This window comes from Accipiter gentilis, chromosome 24, assembly GCF_929443795.1.
Source record: "Accipiter gentilis chromosome 24, bAccGen1.1, whole genome shotgun sequence".
In the NCBI taxonomy this organism is placed as follows: Eukaryota; Metazoa; Chordata; class Aves; order Accipitriformes; family Accipitridae; genus Astur; species Astur gentilis.
The window spans coordinates 10,107,125-10,119,668 of NC_064903.1; the positions used below are offsets into that span (position 1 = coordinate 10,107,125).

A 12,544-nucleotide genomic window follows, 5' to 3' on the forward strand; every position below is an offset into this window, starting at 1 on the left:
AGTCTCCACTCAACTACAAGACCCCATCAACTCGTTTTCCCACATTTTTTGTCTTCCAGCTATTTCTGGAACTACAAAACTTAGAAGTATTTGAAAAAGTAGTATATGAAGTGACCAAAACTTTCAAGTGCTGCAGAGGGTGCACCTGATCTTCTGCAGAAGTTGTGAAACTTACTATCTTTTCCTCCAAGAGAATGAATTTGCTTGAATTACTTTCTTGTTTTAACTGCCTTTTAAAAAAGTATTTTGTATATTCTTATAAAATATGATTATTTTTATCATAAGAGAGTACTGAATCAGAGTGAGGACGCCAAGCATGTAACATGCTGCAATACACAGCGGATCATTTCTGAGGTCACTGTCAATGAGGAAGAGAAACTAGAAGTGGTTGTTTTGGTGCAAAAGAGATGCTGAAGAGCTCGGAAAATAGCTAAGAATTAACACTTTTTCATTTAGTCATTCATTTCTCATGAGAGTGCTTTCATTCTCTTCAGGAGCAGTAATACGTGTCCAAACTCTTGTGATGTCAGCTCACTTTACAGTAATTTTAGTAGCAACAGTAAATCTAGCAATGATAGCAGAATTATATAATACTACTGAAATCAGCAATATTTCAATCTGGCAGTACAAAAATATATGTTAAAATATTATGGTTACGGAGATAAGAAAACAGAATTGAATAGTGAGTTTGAAATAGGTGCACTGCAATCTCTCTCTCTTTTCCTGAATACCTTTTGCAATCTTTTTTTATTGTTGCAGTGTAGACAGGCTGCAATAGACGCAAGTAATGATCAGATTTTACATTTCAAAGTGCTTTGCTAAATAATTTCTTTAATACTGCTACAAAAATAAAACCTTTATTTGATAAATGTGCCTGCAGGCTGGAATCAGACCTTGCTTGTCTGTCCTGACAAAGGTCTAATCTTTTGCTGCCTTACATCTTGAAGAGGCATTTATCCCTGTAACAGGCAGGTGCAAAACACCACCTTTCGAATACGGGAAACACTGCACACCCACACGCATTTGTCAGATCAGACAGTCAACCTTTTCTCCCCGTCACCTCCCCAACAGCATGAAGTCTGCTTTGCGTTCATCTGGCAGCACAAAGCAGATTTATAGTATATATCTACATCACAAGTGAACTCCTCTCATACCTAACTTGTGCCATGCCAGCAGTACAACAGTGGCCCACGAAACCAACCTCATAAGCGAAGTACCTGAGCACTGACTCATGCCAACTTCCTACTCAGCTAGCCTAAAGTTAGCTGTGCGTTTTCTACATTACGTACCTTCAAGTTAATATAGGCAGCTTTGGGATAATGCTCCTGGGGTGCCTTTCTCATGTGTGGCACCCTAACGTCACTGTAAAGGTGAATGGCCAAAAACTTGAATAATCCTGTTCTGCTGCATTTGGGGGTAACTCACAGTGGCCAAGGTGAGCCTCCGTGTTAACCGTCTGCTCTAGACTGGGAAGACCTAAGGATGCATTCTCCAACTCCCAAAGAGCCTTTTGCACTTCAAGCCTACACCAGGCTGTCTTTGAATGACTCTAACTATTGACCTCACCATGCATGCGTGTATACAGCTGGACAGTGCACAAAATGCTGGGAAAATGCTTCTTTTGACCTTCCTGGAATTGTGGTGGTACTGAGATGAGAATTGAGCTGATCACCTACCAAAGCAGGAATGAGCTATTCTCAAAGAACTACTCGGCATTTCCATTTTCTGGAGTGAGACTATGTCTAAAGAGTCATCACAGCAAAGGACTAGTTGCTGCTTTTATGTATACCTAAAGTAATGCTGTGGTAACTCCTTTTTATTTAATAACAGCAGCAGCAACGTAAGTGGAGCTGCTGCCAATTTATACAAGTGTGGGAGGAAGAAGAATTCAGTGAACTCAAATGAGATCAGAGGTCAGTGGAATTACCCCTTGATTTATTTTGATGTGAGAGCAGACACTGGTTCTGCCTCCATTGAGAAAATGCTGATAAAAAGCTGAAAATGCAATGGCTTGGAAATTGCTAAGAAAATAATTGTTTTTATCCATCCAAATCTTCATGTACATAAGCAAAGTCTAAAGAAAAAAAAAACCCTACAGTTCTAACACTTTGCCATTTTCAAAGCAGGCTATTACCCTGTTCCTTACGCGCTTCCAAGGGCTGCACGCCAGTTGAGGGACAAAGGCCGCAGATACACATTTACACGTGGGTTAACTTTTCAATCCATTTTTTCATTTCAATAGAAATAATAAATCACCTTATCCTGGAGAAAGAAGCAGCTTGACACAAAACATACGGTGCTGGGCTATTTTTATAGCACACCTAAGACATATAGGGATTCATTTATTTACTCAGCTATTTAAAAGTGGCTACTCTTACTCATTCTCTGGACAGCTAAATGCCAGGTTGCTAAGTTACTGTTACTTGACATCATCTCCTCCCCAACGTGTTCCCACATTTGACAGGTTCACATGATTTACTAGGCCAGTCAGCTCGTTATTCACTTGTCCAATGACGTCTGGATAATCATTTTAAATTCACATCATGTCCTCCCCAGCAAGCCCCCAGATTCCACATGAAAATATTTAAACTGCCTGTCAGCTACTAAGTGCATTTGTAACCACAGTGGACAGCATACCTGTGTTTTTCAAATTACAGTTATTATAATTAGGTTTAGCATCGTTCTTCAGTGTTGGTTTGTATTTTAGAAGAGAAAACAATTACTGAGGGGCAAATAATGGGCTATATCTGTTACAGTCTAATTTTGCTCTGTGAACAGCTCACCTCAGCTATGGATGATACATATTAAATCCGTTAGTGCTTTCAATTGGCATGAGGAAGGTACTACTACACATAATTTGCCCAGTCAAGGGCATTTTCACCTGCTGATCAATTTACATATTCTCCAATGTCATTAGACATGAGCTAGTCATCAGAAGAATAGAAGACCATACAAATTATAGACTTTGCTCATCTAACTCCAGTCATTTTTATACTAATTACAATCTGAATTGTATTTAGGATTTGTTTTGCTTCCAGACTAGAAAGCTTTTAATTAGTATCACAGCTGTCCACATAACATCAGAAGTCCATCTAGTTTCTTGATGGCTTGCTACAGCGAATATGCACCTACAAGAATTCTTTTGTTTCTCTAAGCAGGGACAGATTTTTAGACATAAGTGCCTGCCCAGATGGTTAGCAACACAGACACGAAAGCTTTATGTGTACAGACCAGAGCCTCACTTCTGCGGGATTATGTCTAATCGATTGCCTAAACACCTAGCCCAAAGTTTCAATTTACACTACAAGTCCTCAAGAAAATTTAGTTAAATAAAATTTCCTTTCTTTCCCATGTAATGTGGTATGCTTATCACCTCTTTACTCAGAGGTAAAGCGATGCTAAGGGAGGTTCCTTCTGCACTCTCTATAGGCAGAAAAAGGATCACTGCTGGTTTGCACTCAGTGTCACACCTACACGCACCCCTATGCCTGGACCAGCATGACGGTGCACGTAACACTCAATGACAGCAAGGCACACTGATGTAAAGCACTGGTACAAGTGGCACAAGTAACAGCTCCAGAATACTGGTTTAAAATGTCAGTTCTCCCGCCCCATCTGCACTTCGTATCACAGCATTTCAATGAACTCATTTTTCAATGGCTGCACATAGCAAGTGACAACTTAATTTAAATCCGTATTAATAAAATGTGAATTACACACACACGCTGTTGATTGCCTGTGTTCCATGTTATCCACACTTTCAAAGCCATTATGTTGGTTTAAAAAAATAAGCCACATTTTGGAACAGAAAAAAGTGTACCGACCATCAGTGTATTTGCCTTCATCTTTCGATCTGGTATTAATGCAAATCTCCTGTACTACCTTTACAGCTTAGCCTTAGCTGTACAAAAGAGATTATTTTTCTTTAATAATTATTTTTAACAACCTTTTCAGCCATCCTGGTTAGAAAAGCAAAATCAACAGGAGACTACTCTGCCATTAACCTTTGGTTGTAGTATCAGGAACAGCCCTTGAAGCATTTACACAAGATGACATAAGTGGCTAAGTGTTTCAGGAAACCTGAAGGACTGTGAAATTTTGTCTCTGAAGACTCAGAGGTCTGAATGGACTCAAGACCTTTCCCCTCACTTGGTTGGAAATTTTTGACCATAAACTCAATTAAACCTTTTTTTCTATGAAAAGAAAAAAAAAAAAAGGAGACAGAGATTAGGAATTTCAAGTCTCTACAACTACAAAAACCATTAATCAAGTTCAGCTTGAAAAAAGAGCTCTGTAAAATCAGAGGTCACAGACCTTAGCTTGCATCCTTCTTCCTTGTAAAGTCCAGCAAAAAAACCTACAAGAGTTACTGTGTCTTTCTGAGGGACGAAACTGAATTAAGTCCCTTAATTCCTTGACTTAAACAAAAAAAAGGAAAAAAGCAAACTTCAAGACATGAAATGCTCTCAAGAGAGACTGGCGGGGCTGGGGCGAGGCAGGTGGCAGGACCCTTCCTCTGGCACTTTGAGCACACAGCTCAGCAGCGGACATGGCCCAGAGCAGAAATTGCCAGTCGTTGCCAATGGTTTGGTTGGTCAAAATGCACGCTATTACAGCCCCATCTGTCTACCTTCGGGACTTGACTGTCTTGTAATCCTCCTTGTTTACCTCTGCAACATCCCCGACAGGATGGAAATGTTAATAGCCTATTTTTTTACCTGGGAAGCTGCCATCATGGAGCTGAGGCCCACACTCCCAAAGGCTCTTCAGAGCCTACATAAATGGCCCCGAAAGGCCAGAAAGTATCTGTCAGGGCTGGGAACTTAATCCAGGTTCTCAAAGCACAAATTGCTGCTGAAACCAAGGGTCATCCTTTGATCTGAAGCAGATAGCCTGAATCTCCTGACACAGGGCTTCTACGGGGAGCCCGAAGACTGGATTTTGACCACTGCTGGGCATCACATTCTCTTACTTACTTTCTCTCCATTGCCTATCAAGTAGAATATGATACTCTACATGCAGCCAAAACACACTTCCCGCTAGCTTATTCTGCACGATAAATTTGAGAAGAACAAAGTCATTGACAAAACTCAGGTACTTCTACTTCCACATGGGCTTTAGCACCATATGAAGTTGAAAGCCTAAAATGCTGCCACTGAAAACAACCAGTTGGGACTGGCGTTTGCTGGGCCTTTGCTGGACAGCCCCACAACCGTCTCTGTGATCTGCTGCTTTCACACACACAGGGCCTTGCTGGCAGCCTGCAGCCTCTTGCAGACAGGTTACAAGAAGGCTGCAGACAGCCTGTCAGCGCCCAGACCTGCCTAATGCCACACCGATGGCATACTAAGCCACCCTCACCACACAAAAGCATGCAAACCCACCCAGCTGTACATGTGGTGAGGGACTGCACACCCCAGATGAACCATGGCCGAGGTCCCATGCTCACCTGCGGCGTGCTGAGCCCATACCTGCTCCCCGGCACAGGCGGTTTCATATGCTCAAGATGGCTTCTGGCTGACAGGTTTGCTCCATGGCTGGATGGCAAGGCTGGGTACTGGGGGTGCCTGCGGGCATCTGCACCCAGCAGTCAAGAAAGATCTGCCGGTTTGTATCCCTTTTTTGGGTGCCCATTACATGCCCCCATGAGACAGATTCCCAGAGATGTGGAAACGTGCCAAATCCCTGCTCTGTCCACCCCAGAAGTCCCTCCAAGTTTAACAGCCTACTGGTGGCAGGAGGTGCTGCCTGCAGCCGCAGGGATTCTGCAGTTCATCCCCATCCTCTGAAGACAACAGAAAGTCACGCACCGATCTCAACAGGTTTCAGAAGGAAGCGCGGGACATTCTGCTTCTGTTTGTTGACTCAAATTACAGTCATGGGGTAGGAAATAGGATCACCTCCTCTTGATTAAAAAAAAAGACATTTCTGCTTCCTGTGATGTATATGAACTGTTCCCACATTAAAACTGTCACCTGGATGATCGATCCCTGAAATTCACTACATCACATTTCCTTCTGACGCTGTTTACTGAAAACAACTGCTTTCCCCAGCTAACAAGTCATTCATTCCAACTATAGTAATGAACCTAATTGAAATATATAAACAGGGGAAGAAGACATTTAAAATGTACCAAGTATTTTGCACAGCCTTTCAACATTTTCTTTGCTTTTGCTCCTTTAGTGTTCTATAAGTAATAAACCCCTGCTCACTTTGAAGGTTGAAACTAAATTTGTTTACTGCCTTGCATTCATTGCTGCTTGGGTGCACATGCAGATGCATATTCCTCCGCTACTGTAGGTCTGCACATGTACGCTTGCCTGTTGGTTCAACATACTTCTACAGCAACATGGGCAACCCACAAGGACATCAATAGCATCCCAGGATAATGTGCATACACAAAACAGGAGCAAGTTTCCCAAACTATTTAACTCTGGATTACAATGAGTACAGAGGAGCTTATTTTATTTTATAAGCAAGAATAAGTCCATGTCTTTGCAAGCAAGTTGGCAGGATTGTTACACATCATTTCAGGTCTGGGTTAGTCTGCACCAGTTGCTCCTAGTGATAAGGACATGGCTGGCACAAATTCCCACTGAAATTCTATCCCTTCTACACCGAGGTGTTGGCTGGCAGTCCCAGAGAGGTAGCTCTGACAGATGGGAAACTTGACCCATGAGGATAAAAACCTAAAACCCAGATAGGGACTGGTGTGTCACAAACCTGCCCCCAGAAAAAACTCACTGCCGACAGAGGACCCCAAAGTTGGGGTGTCTGAAGAAAAGCCCATCTTGCACTTAAAGTAAGGTGGATTTACACATATACAACTTGTTATGCACACTCCCCTTTTTCCTGTTATATGATGTTGTTGCAACTAAGCCATGCTCAGTTTGGAGTGGTTGTTTTAATTCTCTGTATTCAACCACTGACCAGAGCTCCCAGAAAAAAAAAAGAAAAAAAAAGCCTGTAGGTCTCTAACAAACCCATGAACAATGAGCAACTGTAGTCTGGGGGAAGATGATGACTATAGGTCAGTCTGTGAGTGGGAGAATTAAGGCAACACAACCTCAGGGTAGGAGACACACATGTCCTGGAGAGACTCACAGAGACTGAGAGCTTAAAAAAGAACAGAAACGTGTGTAAATCCTGAGTGAGACAAGCTGGCAGATGCAGAGTACTAAGTGAACTGACCTTACTCACTAAGGAGCACCCAGGGCCTACCACTTGGCTGTGTCTCTTTAACAGAGACCCAGTAATATGTTATTATTTAACTACAGTATTAAAGACAACCATATAACCCTTCTCCATGAAAGACGAAATAACAGCACTACAATTATACAAAAGATACAAAAGCAAAGGGTATTACTTACCCGTAATATTTCTTCCACACAGCTGGAGTCATTGGGAAGAGTAACCTAGGTTTAAAGAAAAGAATAAATGTTTAGTCAGGTGCTGGATGCAAAGTTCAGTGACTACAACCACACAGGTGAACAGCTAACAAGCAACAGCCTCTGAATACTGCTGTATCCACACTTGCTGCCTATCAAATTTTCCAGTTCAGATCAACATACATCATCAGCAGGACCCATTTTGTCAAAAGTTGTTTTTTTCTTCTGTACTGCTTTGTGCTACTAATGACACTTTTGAAGCAATAAAATACTCTGATTTCCTCACAGTTGAGAACTGGCAGTAGAATTGCCCGAAACTTCTGTAATTGAAGAAGATCCCACTGTTACTCCTATCGGCAGCCTTCAGAGAGAAGGCGAGGTTTGGTTTAACTTGCCGCACGCTGCAGCGAAGGACAGAGGTGATAACAGTTAGGAAAAAGCTGTTATCATCAACTATCTTATCCTACAGCTTAATAAGCTAACAGCCAAGACAGCTCTTAAAACTTAAAACATATACTGTAGTAAAATACTAGTTGGACTGTAAGGGTAGCTGCTGATTTTGTTGTCCCTCACTTCATCAGCCTGTTGCAGGTTAAGTACCCTCTGAAGACTGAACAGCACATAGGAATCCACCTTGAGAGGCTTGACAGATATTCCTTCTCCCCTTAGAAAGATGCAATATACCTACGCACACAACCATACCCACGCACACACCCAGTGGTGCCCTTAACATCTTACAATTGAAAATACTCTTTTAAATGGTGCTTACACCATTTGCCACAATCGCTCACTCCAAGGACACAGAAGAACACAAAACCTCTAAATACTGTGAACAATTACAGAAACAGCAGGCAGACATGACCCATACATACAATCATTCTGTAGCACTTGCGGTTAGATATGATGGGTTCTTGTCATGGGGGTACAGCAAAACAGGAAGAGACAATATTCAGGAAGGTACCAAAAAACAGGTAAGTGCTTTGTACCATAAATATTCAGTGAGACTTTTCTGTCCGATGCTTCTACCTTATTGCCCTTGGTAACTAGTTTGGTAAAAGACACCCGTGACTAAACTTAATCCCTGTCATCCTAATCTGCTATAGAGCTTGACCAAAAGCACTGACCATGGCTTTCCTCCTATATTTCAGCCAGCACTAAGCTTCAAGAATAAATCCACACAGCTACGAAAGTCAAAGACCAGAAAGACCTATTAGATCACCAAGTTCACGCTCTGCTAATGTAGCACGTTTCCCCATATCTTCTAGTACTGTGGCTAGTCTGGCCCCAAAACTGTAGGGAAAAGCATCTCCCATCTCTTCCCTTAATAGAATACAGAGCAGTGTTGTAAACTGTTTGGCCCTTTTTGTGATAATTGTTAAAATTTTGCTTTCAGTGTCACCTCAGCCCTTCTGTAGAGGTCTTCCCACTACTTTAAGTAATTCATTACTTCCCTTCACATTTACACCATGCACAGACATGCAGAATTATACTCCACTTTTCTCAAATGCTGTATGTTCAACTTTTACCTTCTTTCCTGATAAACAAGGTTTTCCATCCATTTGGCTTATTTCATCACTGTTCTCTGAATTTCCAACAGTTCATCAATATCTTGGTAAAGAAGTATTCCAGTCAATATGACTACACTACAGGGATATTAGTGATTTTTATCTACTTCAGCAACTATAGATTATAATTTTCCTTAATAACACTTAAAAACATTCAGCCAACCAAAAAAACAGCCTTACCTTTTGTCCTCAGTTTCTACTCAGCTCAAATTCTACCTAACAAACCTAGGCTGAGAACTTCCAGTGGATGGTCAGCATTAACTGCAATAGGCATGCAGTCCACCCTCATACCGCATGACCTGATATTGCAGCACTTTCATTGGCCTTCCTTCATCCTCCTACTTCCCATTTAAATCACTTTTTTCCCTCTCAATACCTAAGTTCTTTGCTAATCTGCATTTTCCATACCTCATACCAACTCTCCATTCAGCAAGGAATATAGTTAACTTTAACCAAAAGATTACCAAGCACGGGTATTACTGCAATGTGCGGTAGGACAGTGGGAGTACATATGTCTCTAATACACTCCTGATTTTTTTCATTGAAAAATTAGTATGTTGGAATATGAGAAAACAAAACAAATACTCCCCCAACAAGCTTGCAGTTTACACACCAACCACAAAATCTCTCACAGCAGTAACAGGAGCAGCCCAAAATCCAGCTGAGTGAGTCAGACTGGGAAGAGTGAGAGCAGCAGAGGTGCAGAGCCCTCTCTTTATTTAACACCCCTCCCTACCACCACACATGCCATTTTCAATGGTTAGCTGAGATACCATGTGTACTCCTTTGTTTGGAAATGTCTTAATTGTGATAATTGTGTCCCTGACTATTAACACAGGGCAGAGCATGTTCTCACTTGTTTCACAGTCCTCTCCCAATTCACAGCCCTGTTTAAGTTTATGTTACTTCAGAACTAATGATGATAATAACAATAAACATACCATTTTCCGTTAATAAAGCCCACTATATATTATGCAATCACAACCAGCTTCTGCTGGCAGCACTTGCTAATAACTTTAAATGCTCATGCATCAATTTAATTGTGTTAATGGCAAAGAAGATTTTAATGGCTTGACAGAACTTTTGTTCCCTTTGGCATTGCTTTGTTTTGAATCACTGGTATTAAAGTAATGCAAGATGTCAAAGTGCTGTGATTGTCATATAGGGAGATCCAAGTAGGAGCTAGCACAAAGAGGAAAACATTTAGATTGATGCAAACATTAAAAGAATAATTATTACAACGTGGCTATCAGAGAGAAGATCAATGTAAGAGTCTTTCAGTACATTACTATTAATGGATTTCTAAAGAAATGAGACCATTTTTCTAAAATCATGCTACAGTTGCACATTCTCAGAGACCTGAAAGGCACAGATCTATCTGAAACTTAGTCTATCCTGGAAAAAAAAAGGCAAAAAACCCAATCTCTCAGCCTTTCAAAGTGTGAAACAAAAATTGCAAGTTTAATTGTCCATAAACACTTGCATTCAGCTAGCAAGTGCAAGCAGGCCCACACGGCACACCACGGCATCCAAGCATAGATTTATCAGGACAGAATGAAACAGAGCAGATACAATATTCATCACCTTCTCAAGTACTAGTGCTATAGCAAATTGTTATTAGAATTGCCATTAATAAAATGCCACATTCCTCCTGTAGTTTGGTCAAGATTGGACATCCATCCCTTACTACTACTTTCCTAATCTAATAAAAATCAAGTAGTTTAGGACCCACCATGTGATTCTCCACCCCCTCTCCTCTTCAGCTTTTATCAGTAATCAGATTCTAAAAAGGAGGGCACAGCTTGCATTTGTGCATGCTTTTGGTGCTTTTCTTCCTTTGTGAGCAGCATGATCTAACTCAGCCAAAAGGACAGATTCCAGGAATTTGGCTTCCATAAGACCGAGTAGTTGCATTTCACATCATGAGCTCTTCTCTCAGCCGGCAGTGCATTCATGAACCCCAGACTGAAGAACAGTGAATATTACATAAGCTGCAGACAGACATCCTGAGGTAATAAAATTTCAATCAAAACAAAAAGATTTCACAAAGGCTACATGCTACACTGAACTCATCTTCCAATTTCATTTTAATCTGGCAAAACTCTTTTGCATCAAAACGCTTCATGTTTACTTTTAAATATTGCTTGCTAAAAGAAAGAAAGAAGAAAAAAGGAAAGGTCAGATGGTCAAAATATTCCACCTAATACAAGCCAGTATTCTAAGGCTCTCTTCACATTTTGGTCTCACAAGAGAGAGAACAGAACTTAAATGATGTGGAACCAAAGGTTTAATGTATGGCTTGGATGGCTCAGTGCTAAACTTTAAAGGGAGGGAAGGAGGGCAGAAATCTAAGAGTGAGGGAATAGTAGCCTTTAATGTTATGCAGATCAAATGACACTGGGTGACTGGTTACAATATCTGATGAGTCATGTTGATCTAACCTTCCATTTATTCATTCAAGAGTTCCTTGACCACTCTTACCTCCTGGACAATTTATAACCTGCATGAGATCAGATTTTGTTTTTGCGGCAGAGAAAAATCATATAAAGTCTCTTTTCCCTGTAATTTACACCCGACAGCAGGCATTTCTCAGAAATCTTAGCAACAAAATCTTCCAACAGACTTGTCAGAATAGTTCTGAAAATTCAAATGCAGTGTCAGAAAGCAGAAATACACAATGAATAATGTCTTTGCCAGAACTGACCAACTACATTTTCATCTGGATAAACTCTTCATGAACAATCCCTCTGGCTTTATTGATGCACAGTTGGCATTCAACAAGTAATCTCTTCTTCCTATCTTTGTTTTACCGGAAAGATAAATGTAGCGTGTTAAACAAATGTAGGAATCCACTCTCATTTCTTGCATATGAGCACCTATGTGCTTATACATCAAGAACTCAGCTTTCATTGTCACCTCCTTCATCAAGGAACCCATTTTGACTCTGGGGAGATGAAGCTCATACTACTGTTTATTCCTTTGAACACAAATTGATTTTTCACTTGCTAGCACGAAAAGATCCTGTGCACAAGCCTTGATTGATCATTTCCACTGTGCACTACACAGTGGTAAGAGGAAAACACTTAGAACACCAGAAGCAGCAAAACCAGGACTGTCAGCAGAAGCCTTGTCCTATGAATGCCTTCAGCTCCTGCCAGGCTTCCTATTAACAGAGGCTGCTGCTTTTTTTGATTAATACAAGTGGGAAATGGATCAGGCAGTACTAAGAATAGCAGGGTTTCCAGATACAAGACGTTGGACTACATGACCTTTGAACATCCTTCCAACCTATATGAACCTGTGATTCGATTTTTGCAATACGCTCACTACAAATCTAAGAAGATGCAGTACTTCACCTGCACTCGAATGGAGTATACACCCACGCCTTTCCAACACCAGCTTTCCTTTGATTGCCATCAGTATTTCCTTGCATGCCCAGGCTTCATTTCCCCTCTTCAGTCATTCCATAAATCTCTTCTGGACTTGCCCCTTTTCAGACAGCAGCCTGCCCCTCAGCTGCCATCTGACTACACGTTTCTCCTCCTGAGGAAGACTGTTTCACATTTACTTGAGGTAAGCTTCACACCACTG

The 12,544-nt window shown here is 41.1% G+C and overlaps 1 protein-coding gene across 3 annotated transcripts in view; it reads right to left on the reverse strand.

Moving 5' to 3' along the window:
* AFF2 (ALF transcription elongation factor 2) overlaps positions 1-12,544 on the reverse strand; it is a 345,034-nt gene that overhangs the window by 151,561 nt on the left and 180,929 nt on the right. For all 3 annotated transcript variants that reach the window (XM_049827949.1, XM_049827948.1, XM_049827950.1), the window contains exon 4: positions 7,371-7,415. In XM_049827949.1, coding sequence (XP_049683906.1) covers positions 7,371-7,415 — 45 coding nt within the window. The remainder of the gene's footprint in view (positions 1-7,370; positions 7,416-12,544) is intronic.